The sequence below is a fragment of the Elephas maximus genome, chromosome 6, assembly GCF_024166365.1.
Source record: "Elephas maximus indicus isolate mEleMax1 chromosome 6, mEleMax1 primary haplotype, whole genome shotgun sequence".
NCBI lineage: Eukaryota > Metazoa > Chordata > Mammalia > Proboscidea > Elephantidae > Elephas > Elephas maximus.
The window spans coordinates 113,166,685-113,186,755 of NC_064824.1; the positions used below are offsets into that span (position 1 = coordinate 113,166,685).

Below are 20,071 nucleotides of genomic sequence, written 5' to 3' on the forward strand. Positions count from 1 at the left end.
CCATTCAGTGGCACCTGGTACTAGTGGCCTTGCAAAACCATACCTGTCCAATCCTCTGTTAACTTATTTAACTCTCCTACTTGAATGTAAGCACCTTAAAGACAGTGGCCAAGTCTTATTCAACTTAGTTGCTGCAAATATCAGAGCCTGATACTCAATAGATTCTCAATAAACATTTAAAGAATCAATGTACAAATTAGGGAATGAATCACTACCACTCTTGTTTAAGCTCCTCTTAAAATGTAAAGTCAGATCTACATATAGTTAAAGGAAAAGGACAAAATGCATACATACGATTGTTTGCTGAGGAACTTTGTATAGCACTTTAAATAAGAGGCTTTTTACTGAAAAAGTTAATTGCCTACTCTTTGTGCTGTCATATATCTACACAAAACAGGTCAACAGAAAAAGAAAAAAACTATGTTCAGTCTTTATTTTCAGAATGTATTAATTCTCTTAATATGAACTAAACCTTATACTTGTTAATCGTAATTTCCAAAGCCTAGAAAAATAATCTGAATTCTTACCACCAGGTGTCAGAACCTCAGCATTCATTAGAAAAGGAAAATAACTATTACAATGAGAATAGTGATGATTTTAAGGCACATATATCATGGTATTCCATAGCAAATTCTACACAAGGAATGTGCAGATACATCGAATACATAAAATAATGGTTACATTTAATCAAGCACATATAAAATTGCGGCACACGCACACACACATACACACATTGTGCAATGCAAACGGTATCTGAAGCAGAAATAGAATCTCTAAATGATGTGATCGTGTCAAAATTTCCAACAATAAATGGTGTTAAAGCAGTGACTCGCAACTGTGGGAAATGCAGGCATAAAAACCACCTAGAAGGCTTTTTTAAACTGTAATCCTCCCTCCCCTTCTCCTGAATTTTTTTTTTTTACTTCTTTACTTGACAGCACTGGTTTTTTTTTTTTTTTTAACCCCTAACTAGGAAGGCATGGACTCACAGGTAAGAATCACTTCTGTGTTATTGTTAGGTGCCATTGTCTAGGTTCCAAATCATAGCAACCCCACGTACAACAGAACGAAACGCTGCCTCATTATGCGCCATTCTCACAAGTGTTGCCATGCTGGAGCCCATTGTTGCAGCCACTGAGTCAATCCATCTCATTGACGGTCTTCTTCTTTTTCCATGACCCTCTACTTTACCAAGCATAATGTCCTTCTCCAGGGACTGATCCCTCTTGACAACGTGTCCAAAGTATATGAGATGAAGTCTTACCATCCTCGCATCTAAGGAGCATTCTGGCTGTACTTCTTCCAAGACAGATCTGTTCATTCTTCTGGCAGTCCCTGTCTATTCAATATTCTTCACCAATACCATAATTCAAAGGCATCAACTCTTCAGTCTTCTATTCATTGCCCAGCTTTCGCACCATGTGCCTATGATTACATTTTTTCTTTTTTCTGGTTTGTATCTAACCCTTAATAGCTAGAATGTTTTGAGCCTTACCTGCAGTCTCATCAACTCATAAAATCATGACAATCAGTTAAGGCTCATTTTCTAATTTTTATATTTTAAGCACAACTACAGGCCTTAATTTAAATATGTAGAGTGTGCACTGCATTCTGGAGAGATGGTAATGACAGCGAATGGCTTACCTTGACATTTTAAAGAAAATGCCACCCACCCCAGAGACCAAAATTTATTATGAAGATGCTTAAGAGTTTTATGTATAACCTAGTTTTTTTTTTAGATACTTAGTAAAAGGTATTAAGTAAATTACAATACACCTTGGTGTTAGGGTACTATGCAACTATTTGAAATTACCTATCAAACCAAAAAAGGAAACCCTGGTGGCATAGTGGTTAAGAGCTATGGCTGCTAACCAAAAGGCTGGCAGTTCAAATTCACCAGGATCTCCTTGGAAACCCTATGGGCAGTTCTATTCTGTCCTATAGGGTCACCATAAGTCAGAATTGACTTGACAGCAAGGGGTTTGGTTTTTTTATCAAACCAAAACCAAACCCATTGCTGTTGAGTTGATTCTGACTCATAGCGACCCTACAGGACAGGGGAGAACTGCCTCATAGGGTTTCCAAGGCTGTAATCTTTGCAGAAGCAGAATGCCACATCCTTCTCCCACAGAGCAGCTGGTGGGTTTGAACTGTCGACCTATCAGTTAGCAGCCAAGCACTTAACGACTGCACCACCAGGGCTCCTTGAAATTATATATAAAAATATTTACTTACATAGGAAAATATAGAAAGTAAAAGTATATTCGTGGTTTAATCCCTTAGTTATAAAGCCATATATGTTGTACCCAAAAAGGAAAAAAGATAAGAATGTTAGTAGTTATTATTGGGGTGTGGGTTTTTCAACTTCATGTCTCCAAACCCAGAATAACCAAACCCATGGCTGTAGGGTTGATTCCGACTCTTAGCGACCCTAAAAGGACACAGCAGAACTGCCCCATAGGGTTTCCAAGGAGTGGCTGGTGGATCTGAACTGACAGCACTGAGTTTGGTTTTTGGTTTATGCCTGTGGTTATAACCCCATTTGGGAATGGGTTGTCTTTCTTACATTAATGAGACAGGATTAGTGTAGGGTGTGTTTTGAGTCAATCTCTTTTGAGATAGAAAAGAGATTAAACAAGCAAGCAGATTCCTAAACTGTGAGAAAATGAATGTTTGTTAAAGCCACCCATTTATGGTTTTCTGTTACAACAGCATTAGATAACTAAGACACTATATAATATTTTTGTAAGCATCTTATTTAAAAACTCAAAGGTAGCCACATCAGTAAAATTCAGAAAAAGACCTTTATGTTTCATTCATAGAAGAATATTCAGGCAACATTACTTTAGCCAGCAGGCAAATGGGGAGTGATTTTGACAAAGTCATAGCTATAGGGTGGCTATGAGTTGGAATAGACTCAACAATGGGTTTGGTTTGGTGTAGCAGTAATAATGAAAATATAAGAGCCTAAAAATTATGAACTAAAGGTAGAAAAGATCTACCTCCTTTGAATCCACTTGATGGCACTGGGTTAAAGCGAGGCTGACCAAGGTCACACAGCAGAAGGGCTCAGACTGGGTTAGCAGGAAGAGTTTGGGACACAATGCTGACAGGAGGAGAACTGGGGCCAGTGTTTTCTAAAGTGAGTAACCTAAGCCTGGAGGGCTAAGCAGTCTTGATATTCAAAGTGAATCCATTCAGGGATGAAAGCAAAATAAAATTGTAGTTGAACGGGCAGGAGAGAGTCTGTGGATGGGTAAACTTGACCACTGCAGATGGGACAGAGAGAAGTCAGAGGTGAGAAATTAACAAGACAGGCTGGGTTCTGGTTGTTGTTAAGGTTAATGCTAACCAAAGACATAAGGGCAGTCATTAGTTAAGCTAGGCTTGGAGACAACAGCTAGGTCTGAAGAGACGTGCTACCAAAAGCCACCTTTAACCAGCTGCTTTTAAAGATACCTCTGAACCATCTTGCTCACAGTGATACCGAATGGAGGTGATCCTGGGAGGCCTCCCATGTGCTCAATGCTCTCCTACCTACTGGTATCCTGTGAGATGCATAGTATTTCCCGTTTGTAACTCAAGGCACAGATCAGGTAAACTAGTAAAGAGACGGTATATAAACCCAAATGGTATATAAACCAGTAAAGAGATGGTATATTGACTTCAAAGCCTATGCAGAAGTCATGCATTCCTGTGTCTTTAATCTAATCTCTCCACCTTATTGACCTTCATCGGAGTGGCCTAGGCAGGAACTCTGATCAGCACTGGGGTTAAGGGCTAGGATGTTAGCCATTAACCCGTTAAGACAATTCAGTTAGAACAGTCTAGTGCTTTTCCCGCTTCTCCCACAATGCCATTCTAGTAGAAACTGACAGGTATCCAAAGGGGCACACTGGCCTGAAAAAGCCATACGAATAATCAACAGTCCTTAATTCCTTAGAGTGAAAGCAGCTTAAGTAGCAAGGCCAAACATAACAATTACTAGCTGACTACAGAAAATTAGAACTCTTAAAGGAACTGCTCAAATCTTTACCATGTATTACATGGTTTGATGCACTTATCTTTGAAAACAACTGACTTACAATGACAAACCTTAGCTTCACAGCTTGTAGTTGAATCCATCTTCAAACAAAATAGTGACTTAGTTATTAAATAAACATTACCTTCTGCCATATTAATGTATTCTGGTTAGGGGACAGAATAGTCACTTCTGACTATAATGAGGTCCACAGAACCTTTAGAACCCAATTGACCTTTTTTCTACCTGGACCTATGCAAGACTTAACAATTAATATGCCCCCTCCGCATCTTCTTATCAGTTGTACCAGCTGGCATCAAGTAGATTTCAACTCATGGTGACACCATGTGTGCAGAATTGAACTGCACTCCATAGGATTTTCAAGGTTGTTTCAGAAGTGGATCCCCAGGCCTTTCTTCCAAGGCATCCCTGGATGAGTTTGAACCACCAATCTTTCTGACTGACAGTCAAGCTCTGGACCTTTTGAACCACCCAGAGGGTCGCCCCCCACCTTTTTACTCCAACAGATAACATCAAACTTGCCAAAAAATAATCTTCATCTATGCAACAGAGTTCACCTAACTATTCAGAGTAGGCAGCCCCAAAGGAAATCCAGGCAGAGGAAATAAATGGCAAATTCTAGCTATTAAAATGTAAGTATTTAACTCCTAGGTGAATCACTATAACCCTCACACATTGCTTATTTATTCTTGTATCAGTCATAATTCTAATATACTTGCTATCTGGTTTTTCCATTCCTCAGTAAGTCAAAAGAAAAAAAAAATTAAAAGATAGGGTAAAGTATTACTCGAGGTAGATAAAAAGTAACAGCTGTCATGGAAAAGAGGAAAAGACTACAAAAAGCAGGCAGAAGAACTAGAAAAGAGCCAGGTGAAATGTACTGTGGGGAGGCCACAACCTTCTGACTGCAATAGAACCATGAATGAGTAACTGTGTAATAACTGAAAATTGATACTCTTAATGGTGACTCAGAAATATCAAGTTTACACTGTATTCAGAATAATTTACTTCATGTAAGAAAGCATCCAGTATATTTTAGAAGTATTTCTAACCAAAATTATTTAATTAAAAAGTATTAGTATTTGAACAGATAAGCTTTTGTTACCCGAAAAATTTCCTCCCATGTCTTATTGAGTCTCATTCTTCAATAGCGCAGAATAAATCACTTCTATGGAAGATACACAGAAAGACCAATAATTTTAATGATTTGTGGTAAATAAAAAGGAAACTTGAATCTTACGACTCAGAAATGAAAATAATTACAAGTGTATCAATATAGCAAGTACAACTGCAAGTTGCAAGAGCTTACATAAATCAACTGCTGTCAAAATAAATATTTAAAGAGACAAAACTGAAACTGCTTAATGATGGCAAAGAACACAGAGCAGAGAGGATAAATCAAGAAAGCAAATGTAACAAAGTGAATGGAAAACCCCAGAGGTGTTTTTGGAAACAGAGATTCCGATCAGAGCAGACACACACCTGTCTAGGCATGTGACCTAGGAAGCAACAGAGTGACTAAAAGTCAGCTGTAAATCAGAAATGACAACCAAAAGCCCAGGGAGTCTTAAATTATTTAATCCAGACATTATCTAACCCTTTGGAGTTGTTCGGCGCTATGGCATTCATCACTCTCTGCTAGAATGAAATGTGGGCCACGCACACTATGGGTTGTAGATCGCATTTCAGAGCTCCTTCACCCTGGAAGGTCAGCAACAGCAGTATATTTTTTGTTCACATATTCCATTTCTTAATATGGAAAAATAACATGGCAAAAGAAGGATCAGCAGAATCAGACTTTCAAATAAATGGATCTCAAAATGGTGATTAACTTCACAGTATTTTAAAATTGAGGATCGTCTAATCCAGTGGGTATCCAACTGTCCTCTTCGGCCCCCAGGGAACCAAGCCGAAAGATCTCACAGTTCCCCTCCTCACACATTTAATACTATAACTACATTCAGCTTCTAGGAAAGATTTATTTAAAGACTTCTGCTTCTTAGAAAAAAAAAAAAAATAAGACTTAAAATGATCTAATCTATCAATTCTCCAATGAGAACACTCAGACCAAAATAACCTACCGAGGTCTCTGCCTTCTCAGGGTGGTGTCCTGCCCACTACCCTGCTGCCTTCTCTACCTGGGTGTAAGTAAGCCCTTCTGACTCCTGCCCTCAGACTGTCCGTCATAGCCTTCAGTGTTGTGAAAAAAATCTGATATAAAACAATCTCCAACCAGTACCTCCACACTAACCTAAAATGTAAAAAACAAATAAAAAAATTACGTAAGAAGAAATCAGGACCTCAAAAAATAGTTTAGCAATACCTAGCAAAGTTGACCAGAAAAAGACTGCTTCCCAACTTACTGACATTCGATTAATAATTTGCTAGTGTGGGAAGCCTTCTAAAAAATGTTGATACTAAAATGTGTTAGAGCAAATTCTCTAAGCATATATATTTTAGATAAACACAGTTATAAACTGCTAGTTAACCATTAAGCAAGTGTACATAATAATAAAAATAGGTACCCTGAGCCCCATGTTGATTTTCACCACCAAAGAATAAATAATAAAGTTCAAATCATGATTTCCTGATGTATGGGCAAGATCAAAATAAGGGACAAAAACTCAGGACAGACATCCGAGTAAACTCTTATAAGAAACTAAATATAATGTAAGGCAAAGACAACTATAGACGGAGAATTTAACACGATGGCAGCATATTTAGACCAGGTACTCTACGTTCATTACAATAAAGCCAGAATAAATTATTTAACAATATTCTGTTTACTAAAGGATCTGAAGTATTTTGCTGATGGCAGTTGTAAATATTTTTCATCAAAGAATGTTAAAAGGACAAGACAATAATGATACCACTTGTATACCTAACCAACAGATCCAGTACCCTCTCATTAATCTTTGATAGCTAATAATTTGAATAGAAAGACATGATGAATCAAACTGTACACCAGCTATAGAAAGAAAAATCCTTCAAAGCAATCCTAACATTTAAAAGTGGTAAATAAATTCATAATCTGGCAGAAGGTATGTTTTTTAATTCAAAAGAAGAACAATATACGAATGGCTACCTATTCGTAAAGAAGTGAAGGACCAAAGCAGCACAGTGACTGGGTTCTCCCACACTGCAGAGACTCGGAATGAAACACTCATCTGGTACACCATTCAGCTGTCAAGAGGGAGCAACTCAAAGGATATCACACAGTCTATAAACCAGCTGGAAGGAGCCATCCAGACTTTGCCCTGCCGAACCCTCTCTGGGCGATAACTAGAAAAATCCTCGTAGATGATATACTGCGTGCAGAAGCGCTGGTCAGAGTCAGGCCTGGCGTGGTACGCAACGGTGTTGACGGTCTGAGTCACGTCGCTGTCTGGCTTCGGCTTTCTGCTGAGGATCTGCCCCCCGGCCGCACTGACCAGCTTCACTAGGTTGTCCTTCGGATGGTGCTTGAAGGTTCCCCCAAAGTAGAAGTAGCACCCATCGAACAGCTTTGGCAACTGAAATAACAAGAATAAAACTCGTTAAAAACTGATCAAAATATTTTAAAACACTGCATATGAAGGACGGCAATAAAAACAATCACACACTGTGTAAGAAACTACGTCAAGAAAACTACTTATGCAGATTTAAGGGTTTCCAGCTCACAATTTTTTTCCCCTAAGATTCAGTCTACTTATGCGGATAAGGGTTTCCAGCTCACAATTTTTTTCCCCTAAGATTCAGTCAACACTCCTCACTCTCCCAAGATTTCAGGTATGTTCTGTACTAAGAAAAACAAATACACAAAAACTGTTCATAAGCTTCTTGTATAAAGATGCTTATTCATATTTGTTAGGACTTAAAGCCCCAAGAATCCCTAAAGTATATATATACTAAATATTCCTAGAGTATCTGAAATATGCTTCAAGGACACCTAGCTAAACAGAATTAAATCACAAGAGTAGAAGCTTTCCTGTGGACCTTTATCTAATCCACCCCTACACATTCAGGCCCTTATACACAGTATCAGCAACGAACAGTCTCCAGGGCAGCCATGGTGGGACTGCGGCCTCGAGGGTCCAAGGACTCCCTGGCTGGAGTACCACAGATTATGAAGCCATGCCTAAGGGTCCAATTAGCTACGAAACACACTTCCGTGTGCTTTAAAAAAGAGAAAAAGTTGCACAATTCCCTTCCATAAAAATTTTCCATCATTTCTAACATGCTTATATATCAACGAGATAATGGAATATTATCTGTTAAAACTGTAATATGGGGCAATAAAGACATATGGTAACTAAATCCGAGCAGCAGCTGTAAGTCTTCTTTCCAGCTACTTCCTGTATCTGAGACTTACCTCAGCTTCTGAAAGGTTTATGGGAATGTTCAAGATGCCAAAAATCCATTAACAGTATGAAATTATTGCCTTTTGGACTTTACTGCTCATCATGATCACCTTTCAGAATCAAGTGCTTGAAATAAGCACAATTAAAATTTTAATCAGTCACCTGTACTTGTTGAAAGGGCAGGAGCAGTCTTTCCTGATCACGATAATGATATTAAGTCATAATAAGAACAATGAAAGTAGCATCAAAAGAAAAATACCAGCTGTTCTCTGTTGAGTCTGCTTCTCTGAGGACCTTCAGGAATTTCATACTTTTCTTCCTGTTCATATACTTTTCTTTGCAGACATGCTTTCACCCCTGACCAAAAAAAAAGGATAAAGGCAAAAATAAATATCAAGTAGGGATTATCCCTTTATCATTGAAATTTCACAATTCACCTAAGCGTTTTAAAACGGAATGTCTTTTCTTCTTCCTATTGTTTGGAAACAGAAACAGAAATTTTACTTATGCAAAAAAAAAATGTGATAAAAACTGGAGAGAAAATCTAAGAAAGTTCTCCTTCAGAGGATTGAGTACTGAACAGTAACTGCAACTTTAGTCTCCTTTCTGAGAAAAGCTAAACCAATACATTATTTCAAACACAAGAATAAAAATCCACAGTTTTACGCAGCTATTACCAGAATTAAGATGAATTAAAAGCCCATCAAGTCCAGCAACAGTAACCTGAACTTGAGCACTTATTGTTTGCACCACTCCTTTTGGCAGTCATGTGTCTAATCTCCCGTTACACTTAAAATAATGCGACATTAAGGAAATTACTCCATAGCACCTAGCTCAGTGGGCCTCACAAGAGGGACTCAACAGTACCTGTGAAGATAAACAATAAGCAGTGCTAGAAAACACATTTAGGATTTCACAGACCTCACTGAAGTCACAAGCCTAGAGATGAGTAGGTTGGGCCTTGTATGAAAAACAGCATTTTTCTGATGGCTCGGGTAAGTGCTCACAGTTCAGGTTAAAAAGCAAGAGTGGCAGAGGGAGCCCAGCCTGGCAGTGTTTACAGTCATTCCATTAACTGGCTCCTGGGTTGTGAAGCCCTCCAGCAGGAGGGCCATTTGCTGCCAGCCAGTATCAACTGTCTGGCAAAGCTCTAGCAATCAAGTGAGTCCTCAGGCATACCCAGAGCCGATAATAGATGGGAGGACACAGTTAGCTTAATCTAGAGGCCTGGTCTTGCAATACTGCCTGTCATCATCAAGGAAGGGAATTCACAGCATGACATATGAGCCTTGGTGGCACAATGGTTAAGTTCTTGGCTGAAAGGTTGGCAGTTTGAACCCACACAACTCGACTCTGTGGGAGAAAGACCTGGAGACCTGCTTCTATAAAGATTACGGTCTAAAAACCCTATGGGGGATGTCCTACTCCATCACATGGGGTCACTATGAGTCAAAAGTTGACTCGACGGCATCCAACAATATACCTATATATCTGTATCTACGTTGTTGTTAGGTGCCGTCGAGTCGGTTCCTACTCATCGCGACCCTATGCACAACAGAACGAAACACTGCCTGGCCCTGCGCCATCCTTACAATCGTTGTTATGCTTGAGCTCATTGTTGCAGCCACTGTGTCAATCCACCTTGTTGAGGGTCTTCCTCTTTTCCGCTGACCCTGTACTCTGCCAAGCATGAAGTCCTTCTCCAGGGACTCATCCCTCCTGACAACATGTCCAAGGTATGTAAGACACAGTCTCGCCATCCTTGCCTCTAAGGAGCATTCTGGCCACACTTCTTCCGAAACAGGTTTGTTCGTTCTTTTGGCAGTCCGTGGTATATTCAATATTCTTCGCCAACACCATAATTCAAAGGCGTCAATTCTTCTTCGGTCTTCCTTATTCATTGTCCAGCTTTCACATACATATGATACGACTGAAAATACCATGGCTTGGGTCAGGCGCACCTAGTCTTCAGGGTGACATCTTTGCTCTTCAACACTTTGAAGAGGTCCTTTGCAGCAGATTTACCCAATGCAATACGTCTTTTGATTTCTTGACTGCTGCTTCCATGGCTGTTGATTGTAGATCCAAGTAAAATGAAATCCTTGACAACTTCAATCTTTTCTCCGTTTATCATGATGTTGCTCATTGGTCCAGTTGTGAGGCTTTTTGTTTTCTTTATGTTGAGGTGGAGGCCATACTGAAGGCTGTGGTCTTTGATCTTCAATCTGTATCTATACATACATACATATAGACAGAGCTAGCTCGTGTTTTGATGATGTATAACTAGGCTAAATTTGGGATCTGGAGTCAAATGACTCGGCTACCCCTGTTACTTACTTTGGACTAGTTACTTAAACTCAGAAACTTTGGTGGCATAGTGGTTAAGTGCTACAGCTGCTAACCCAAAGGTTGGCAATTTGAATCCACCAGGTGCTACTTGGAAACCCTATGGGGCAGTTCTACCCTCTCTGGTAGGGTCACTATGAATTGGAATCCACTTGAAGGCAATTGGTTTTTTGTTTTGTTTTGTTTTGGTCTTCTTTGAGACTAAGTTCCCCTGCCTGTGGGAAAAAGAGAAGAAAAAGGGAAGATAACCGTATCACTTGTTTCACAGGGCTGCTATGGAAAAACTGTGACATTCTCTGGAAGCTGAAAACTGTACTAAATTATGTTCATCATAAAAAGAAACCCTTCCCACTGTTTGTTATTGGTGTTTTAGATTACTTTGTTCAATAAATTAAGTTTCATCATTGAGGAAACTCTGTGATGGCAGGAATCATACATTATTCACTTTTGCATTCCTCCAACATCTACTCTGGTCTTGCATGGAGCAGGTGCTTGATAGCTTGATATTGGCAAAGCTGGGACAAGAGCTCAGGTCTCTTCACTCATTGTCTAGTGCTATTAATATAAAAAAGTTTTTATAAAGTTCACTAAAGATGTAAACACTAAAGAATTTTATCCACACAAATAACGAAAAATAATTACACAGCACCTATAAGAGCTCGGAATTATAGTCTGAACTTGTAACTATTTCAACCTATTTCTGGATATCAAAATGTTACCTACCTTGTGTATCTAATATCTAATGATATTTAATGCCTTGAAACTTAATCAGAAAGACTTTATGGCTGCAAAAAAAAAAACATACTTGGGGTTGAGAATTTGAAATATAGGCTGGAAATATATGATTTAACAGTATTTTGAAAAACCTGTGAAAGATGCCAGTGATAAAAATCTGTCCAGCTGATCCCTACGTGATTCAACAATGGGATGACGTCAACACAGGAGAAGAACCGCTGCTAGGCCTGTGATCCATGCACACGACTATCAAAGGGCTGCTTCCTGAAATGAAGGATGGCCCCAAACCAAAAGTTCACCGGCTACATGTACCAGAATTATCTGAGGACTGCATTTGAAATAAATGAAGATCATTTTTTTAACACTAAGAGAAGGCCTCTTGACCTATAAAAATTATCTTGACAGTAAAATCCAACACTGGATAAGACAAAAGAACTCAAGACTTTCTAAGAGTTTCTATCCAAGAGTCCACTTTAAATTGATCCAGATTCATGAGATACCATTTTTAAACATGCTTCTCTATTATCCCAAACTGACATAATTAAACTCTATCTCTGTCTACATAAGTCAATCTGTAGAATTGAAAGAAGAGAGGAGAAATCGAAAAACAAAACAAAGCAATGGTAACTTTCAAAACAAAAAATGTGCTTGAGTCTTCATTTATTAGGTATATTTCAGCTTATTCCAAAGTAATCCTCTAACACCAGGATTTTCGAAGTATTTAAGATCATAGAATTTAACAGGTAAAAAAGATCCTAAAGATCTAGTCCAGCTTTGTCTTACAGATTTGGAAAATCAAATGCAGAAACATAAAGTGACCTGCTAAGATCACCAACAACTACAAACTTAAAGTTAGCCACTTCCTAACACATACAACCTTCTACTTCAATGCTCTTCTCATATACTTATTGAGTGTCAATTATGTACAAGAAGCTGTGGTGGCACAGTAGTTAAGAGCTTGGCTGCGAATCAAAAGGAAGGCAGTTGGAATCCACCAGTCCCTCCTTGGAAACCCTATGGAGCAGTACTACTACAGAGTCACTATGAGTTGGAATCAACTTGACAGCAATGGGTTTGGTTTTGGTTTATTATGTACAAAGTCATAGCCTCTGCCCCTGAGAAATGAAGTCGTATTCATTTTTGCATTCCTGTTGTTTTGCCTTCTCATTCCATAATCCAAATTAAAAATGATGTTGTCGATGTTTGCTGCCTTTGAGTCAGCTCCCGACTTGTGGGGACCCCATAGAGTTTTCTTGGCTATAATCTTTACGGAAGCAGTTTCCCAGGCCTTTTCTTCCAGGAAGCCGCTGGGTGCATTTGAACTGCCAACCTTTGGGTTATCAGCCACTTGCAAACCACTTGTGCCAAGTGAACACCTTCATTAAAAAACTAGAAGGCTGTATTTTACTTCTGAGGACTTACTTGTAAATGTATTTTTAATGCATTCTTTCTCTCTCAATAAATACTTAATCCATTATAAAATTCAGTCATCATAATTATACCCATATTTCAAGGAATTAAGGGTGCCACTGAGACAATTTCAAGTCATGGCATGTATCGATGGCAAAGAAAATCCTCATTCTTGTCCAAAAATTTAGAACTTTCTATGACTTGAATTTCTGTTACAGAGTCAACTAGAGAAGACAGGTCCAGAGCTACAGATAAACATGACGCAGATTCGTGCTCTCCAGATTCAGCTTCTCCCCATTGAGAATGTCCCGCCTTTTAAAGAGTAACAGACGTGGGAGCAGCTCTGATTGTCAGAAAGATAATAAAACAGAAAGACATTTGTTCACATTTCATTTTATTTTAAATATGGTAAAAGTAAAAACAATTGTTTTCTTAGGTAAATGTCTGAATGCATAGTTGTTTCTGAAAACAATGTAGGAACAATATACCTTAAATATCAAAAAATTCGCTAATATTCTGGAAGTATCAGTCATTCAGATATATTAGTGATGTGGGATTCTGAAATACGAGTAAAGCAGGAAATGGTACACAGCCAGAGTCTGAGTTATTTGTGTTTCTGGCATTGAACAAACAAAATGCACAAGGTATTAAATATTAAGAAAAAGTAGAATATCATTAAGAACTATGGAGCATCAAGAAGTTGTTTTATTGTTACTTCCCTGGGTATATAGGAGTAGAATGTATCTATCAAAAATTGTTGTATGTGTTATGTTAGCTGTATATAAGTTTATTCTTCTTACACTTGTACATCTTCTAAGACCAAAATCTCTTTTTGTAAATGTTCATTAGCGGAGACCTACCCTAGTAACAATTTTATTTTATAAAAACAATTAATGCTATGCCAAAAGCAGAATGCACCATTATAATCTGAAAGTGTAAACACTGGCTAGTACACTGAAAACTTTAATTTTTCATAATTTAAAATAAAATACTTATAATCATAAGGTCTAACCAAAGGACTTTTAGAGGAATATGTTTTTTAAAAGCAGAAACCAGTGCTTAAAAGTCATACACCAATATTTTCTGGTTAAGGAAGAGAAAAAAGAAAACCAAAATTCTTTAAAAGCCAGTTCGTTCTATTCCATTGTCTTTTTACCCTTCTAACTTTAAATGACCAAGGATATAATTATATGTTCTAAGGAAATACCTTAATAAAAATTATTATTATAGCTACAGTCTATGGGTTTGATTTTTTTTTTTATGTCGTATGTACTTGTACCATACCCCAAATCCAGCAAGACTGATACATTATTCCCATTTCAGGGGAAGGAACAGAAATGGAAAGAAGTGGCAAAACAGAAAGAAGTGACAGAACAGAAATTTGAATTTAAATCCACTTAATTTTCTTAATCCTATCTGCTTTTTTACACTAAAATGTAACATTCTGGCACACAAGGTAAACCCTGAGGTCTAAAAGGCACAATGTGGCTACTTCAAATGCTTTAAAGTGGTTAGATATTCTCTAAAATGATGCTTAATATATTTTAAAAAGCCAGAAGAAAAGATTTTAACAGTTGACTCTTCATTTCTCCAAAAGCAGAGCTCTGTCAAGAGCCTGGGTTTTCCTTAGCTTGGGAATGTTAGCACAAACTCAAATTCGGAAATCAACCTAGGGTATCTGTAGTCACCTATCATGCCATACGTAATTCATGTTAGCTTTGCTTACGCTTTGGTGACCATGTCCCTTTTCTCCAGTGTGGCCAAGTCTGCTATGCTGAGCCTCTGAATCCTATATCACGAGTGTAATGGTGCCATAAAAATTAATTGCTTCTTTTTATATATAAAAAACATTTTAAAAATAGCATAGCTTTTAATAATCACTAAGTAAAAACTATTTAATGAAACTGGTATTAAAATATTAACTTTACTGTATATTGAAAACGAGTCTCAAAATAAGTTTCGGCTACGTCAAGATATACTAGAAACACTGCCAGTGTGTTTGCATTAACGTGCTCGCATATGGTTTCTATATTAAGAACCAACTCCAAAATAAATCTCTGACTTAACTCAAACTCATTTATTTTACAAGGAAATTATTATTTACTGTTCTCTTCATTTAAACACATCAGTCCTTTTCTAAATCTCCTTTCCTAAGACACACAGAGCATTTATAGCAGTATCTTACATCAATGAGTAGACCAGCACATAAAGTCAAGGACTGCCTACTGAATGCTCTTACAGCTACTGGAAGAAATGAGTGGCTAATGTTAAATTACAGAAATAATAAATGGACTGCACCTATGCAGGTGGCTTATTCATTTTATGGGTTTGTTTTGCTGATTATTTTTAAACTCTCAAGAGATGTACATTCAAATGGTATTTATGGATCCTGACAATGTGCTGGCATTAATCAATTGAGAGAATTTAGTCTTAACAGATACTAGCATGAGGTAAGCATGGCACCAACAGACATGAGATGGCAGGCACTAAGAGGACAGCATGGCACTTCCATGGGAAGGTGCCAGCACTTTTATAGTTGGCTATGCCTCAATCCATAAACCTTTCAGCTTTAGAGTCGTTGGTAAGTAAATTTCTGTAAAAAACTAAACCCAGTGTCAAATTGATTCCAACTCATAGTGACCCTACAGGACAGAGGAGAACTGTCCCATAGGGCTTCCAAGGAGCGGCTGGTGGATTCCAACTGCCAAACTTCTGGTTAGCAGCTAAGTTCTTAACCACTATGCCACCAGGGCTCCAAATTATTGAGGCACATAAGGAACACTGACATTCTCTTTATTCTGGCAACAACTTGCCTATGTCACCTAATATCAACTATGAAAAAACTTTTTTTTTTTTAAACTAAGGAATAGTTTGCAGTTCTATAACATGTTTGAGTTAAGAGTTTCTGCATCTAGAATTTTCTGAAAGCTGGGATTGACATCTAGTTCAAGGGTTGTACCTGGAATGCCTACAAAGGGCCAGTTGAATTACATTAAGTGTGAGGAATCTGGTGTTAAGTGGTAGGGAGTTGTGCAGATGTACAGGAAAATGCACATCACACCCAAAGGCATAAAAATTAATGTTTATTCCAGATTAAACCTGAAATAAACATCATTTTTGCCTGCTTTGGCCTTTAGACTGACAATCTGATACTCCTGGTGCTCATCTAATCGTACTCTTCATGTCACAGATAAGGAAACTTAGTCCTGAGAAATTTAAGCAGCTTTCCTACTGACACAACTGGAAAGAACACATACATGCTCTAACCTCTGCTGTTGTTGCTGTTAGGTGCCACTGAGTCAGTTCTAACTCATAGCAACCTTATGTACAACGGAACAAAACACTGCCCAGTCCTGCGCCATTCTCGCAATCGTTGTCATCATGCTTGAGCCCACTGTTGCAGCCAGTGTCTCAATCCATCTCATCGAGTTCTTTTTCACTGACCCTCTACTTTAACAAGCATGATGTCCTTCTCCAGGGCCTGGTCCTTCCTAATAACACGTCCAAAGTATGTGAGATGAAGTCTTGCCATCCTCGCTTCTAAGGAGCATCCTGGCTGTACTTCTTCCGGGACAGATTTGTTTGTTTTTCTGGCAGTCCATGGTATATTCAATATTCTTCTCCAACACCATAATTCAAAGGCTTCAATTCTTCAGTCTTCCTTATTCCTTGTCCAGCTTTCACTTGCATATGAGGCAACAGAAAATACCATGGCTTGGGTCCAGCACACTTCAGTCCTCAAAGTGACATCTTTGCTTTTTTAACACTCTAAAGAAGTCTTTTGCAGCACATTTGCCCAATGCAGTATGTCATCTGATTTCTTGACTGCTGCTTCCATGGGCATTGATTGTGGATCTGAGTAACATGAAGTCTTTGACAACTTCAATCTTTTCTCCGTTTATCATGATGTTGCTTATTGGTCCAGTTCTGAAGATTTTTGTTTTCTTTATGTTAGGGTGCAATTCACACTGAAGGCTGTAGTCTTTGATATACACCAACCAGTAAGTGCTTCAAGTCCTCTTCACTTTCAGCAAGCAAGGTTGTGTCATCAGCATATCACAGGTTGTTAATGAGTCCTCCTTCAATCCTGATGCTGCATTCTTCTTCACACAGTCCAGCTTCTCAGGTTATTTGCTTAGCATACAGATCAAGTAAGTACGGTGAAAGGATACAACCCTGACACACACCTTTCCTGACTTTAAACCATGCAATACCCCCTTGTTCTGTTTGAACAACTGCCTCCTGTTCTATGCACAGGTTCCACATAAGCACAATTGTTAAGTGTTCTGGAATTTTCATTCTTTGCAATGTTATCCAAAATTTATTAGGACCCACACAGTCGAAGGCATCTTCATAGTCAATAAAACACAGGTAAATATCTTTCTGGTATTCTCTGCTTTCAGCCAAGATCCATCTGATATCGGCAATGATATCCCTCTTTCCACGTCCTCTTCTGAACCTGGCTTGAATTTCTAGCAGTTCCTTTTTGATGTACTGCTGCAACCGCTTTTCAATGATCTTCAGCAAAATTTTAATTGTGTGTGGTAGTAATGATATTGTTCGGTAATTTCCACATTCTGTTGGATCACCTTTTTTTGGAATGGGCACAAATATGGATCCCTTCCTGTTGGCTGGCCAGGTAGTTGTCTTCCAAATTTCTAGGCCTAGACAAGTGAGCATCTCCAGTGCTGTATCTGTTTGTTGAAACATCTCAATTAGTAGTTCCATCAATTCCTGGAGCCCTGATTTTGCCAATGCCTTCAGTGCAACTCGGACTTCTTTCTTCCATACCATCGGTTCTTGATCATATGGTACCTCCTGAAATGATTAAACTAATTCATTTTGGTGGATTGACTCCGTGTATTCCTTCCACCTCCTTTCAATGCTTCCTGCCTCGTTCAATATTTTCTCTGTAGAATCCTTTCAATACTGCAACTCAAGGCCTGGATTTTTTCTTCTGTTTTTTCAGCTTGAGAAATGCTGAGCATGTTCTTCCCTTTTGGTTTTCCAACTTCAGGTCTTTGCATAGATCAGTTTATTTTTAAATCTTTATGCTTACTTGTAAAAAATAAATCATGCAAGAAAATGCTGGGCATTCTCTATTCAGCTTTAATATATTCTGCCTCTCTTACAATAAATCACATAATCACTTAACACAGGACTATACAGGAGGACTGCTATTTTTAAACAATAGCTAAAAAGTACATCAAATGGCAGAAACTGCTGACTACCTTGGTGGGGAGCAAAGGAAAGACAATGTGTTTGGCTTTGTCTTCACTGGATGAATGAGCTTATTTACTCTAATGGCAAAGTGCCACTCTCTAACTTGAACCGTACAAGTTCCAGAATGAAGACTTACTTTTCAATAGACATTTATAATAATTGTAAATTCATATCAACTTCCTAGTGAACTACTACTGAGATAAACCAACTGAGCTGATTTATTTATAATAACAATTAAACACGATAATAAAATACTTTAAACTTTTGGCAATTTAAATGGTGACACAATAACACCATCAAAGAACCGGTAAGAATCTACCTGCCAAAACATTTCCCAATTAACTAGCATATATAGTAGATGACATTTAAAGGTTTTATTTATTCGATAAAAGTTAAACTATGGCAAGAATTCTTAACCTATTCTCCATTTAAAACAAAATATCAAAATTTTCATACTTCCTAGTCATAAACTAACCCTATGAGGCAGTTCTACTCTGTCCTATAGGGTAGCTATGAGTTGGAATTGGCTCAACAACAGGTTTTTTTTTTTGAGTCATAATAAACTCATCTGAAGTATAATCTATGCTATAATCCTTAATTTTGTACATCAAGATTTTAAAACTGGTAGGTTATTTTCTACCAATATAAAGATACTTCTTTAAATTTAACCAAAATACTTCATATTTGCAATACATGTTGAATAAAATTCACATTATTCTATCTGCCACTAAAATAGTTCTGCAGAAAGATGGACTCTTATTCTCCCTTTTGAAGAAATAAAACGCAACTGCATAACCACATTCTTGTTGTGAATAATTTCCAAACTAAAATGATTTAACATGAATAAGTTATTTATGTAAACACAGAATTCCGCATATGCCAGAATGATATATCCTTCAAAATGTGTTAAGCCACATTTTCTATTATACTTTAAATTTTGACTGAAGCTTTCATTTTGCAGAAATATAGAGATGAACTATTTATCTTATTAAAACTAAGAGACTCTTTTAGCCCAGATGTATTCTTGATCATATCTACCATTTCATGAACTTTCCTTTTGCCCTGATCTTATTATTTTTTTATAGGTAAGCAGCCCAATTCCAAAACACTCCTTAACTCAAAGTCATTAAGGCAGCTCTGGCTACCTGAGCAAAGCCCAGACTCTGTACACTAATGCAGCTTATGAACTCTGGCGCTACAGTATTTTTTTAAAAGGAAGTTTTTCCTAGTCAGAAAGGTGCTCCTTTATTCTAAATCATGAGTAAACCACTCTTGCCTCCCATCTCATAAAAGCATATGTATCAGCGAATGCGTACCTTCATTCTTGAGCTGTATGAACCACTGATGATGTCTGTGGATTTATATTAAGTGCAGTCACTTTTCCTACTTCCAGAAGGAAAAACAGACCATACAAATGGGAGGGAAGGGAGCAGAAAAAACAGGCTTTCTTGAATTCACAGCTTCATACAAATGATCAGAGAATACAATGAAGATGGACTAAAGTTTATACTGGAGTTTTGTTAAATGTCTAAAGGGGGAAGGATTATCCCTCCCCGTAAGGCCACAGAGTTTCCTTACTTTCTCTTGAATTTGATTTCACAGGCAAACACTGTTCCTAAAACTGCCAAAGATGGAGAAACGGGCCTCTTTGGTAACCTAATAATCTACCACTGTTTTCTTTCTTTGCCATAGGAATTCACACACTTTGTGTTGTTGAAAGTAAAGATATAATTTTGTCATGATTTTAACTTTTAAGCAATTCTGACTTTTCCATAATACTTCAGTAGTCTTAATATTTATCCTCTAAGCATATACACTGTTTCAGAGTATCTTAAAGAATCCATAATTTTCCTATTCCTCTCATATTTAGCATACTCCCTTACTTCCTGCTATTAGAAATAGCACTGCTAATAGTTTATTTTCTCTGTATTACTTGCTTAGGGTAATTCTCAGAAGTGGGACTAATGATCAAAGT

The 20,071-nt window shown here is 37.8% G+C and overlaps 1 protein-coding gene across 2 annotated transcripts in view; it reads right to left on the reverse strand.

Moving 5' to 3' along the window:
- Window positions 1-398: 398 nt before the first annotated feature.
- BARD1 (BRCA1 associated RING domain 1) overlaps window positions 399-20,071 on the reverse strand; it is a 105,736-nt gene continuing 86,063 nt past the window's right edge. For both annotated transcript variants that reach the window (XM_049888087.1, XM_049888088.1), the window contains 2 exons: window positions 8,642-8,739; window positions 399-7,554 (listed from right to left, as the gene is read on the reverse strand). In XM_049888087.1, the coding sequence (XP_049744044.1) occupies window positions 7,222-7,554; window positions 8,642-8,739 (431 nt within the window). In that variant the 3' untranslated portion in view covers window positions 399-7,221. The remainder of the gene's footprint in view (window positions 7,555-8,641; window positions 8,740-20,071) is intronic.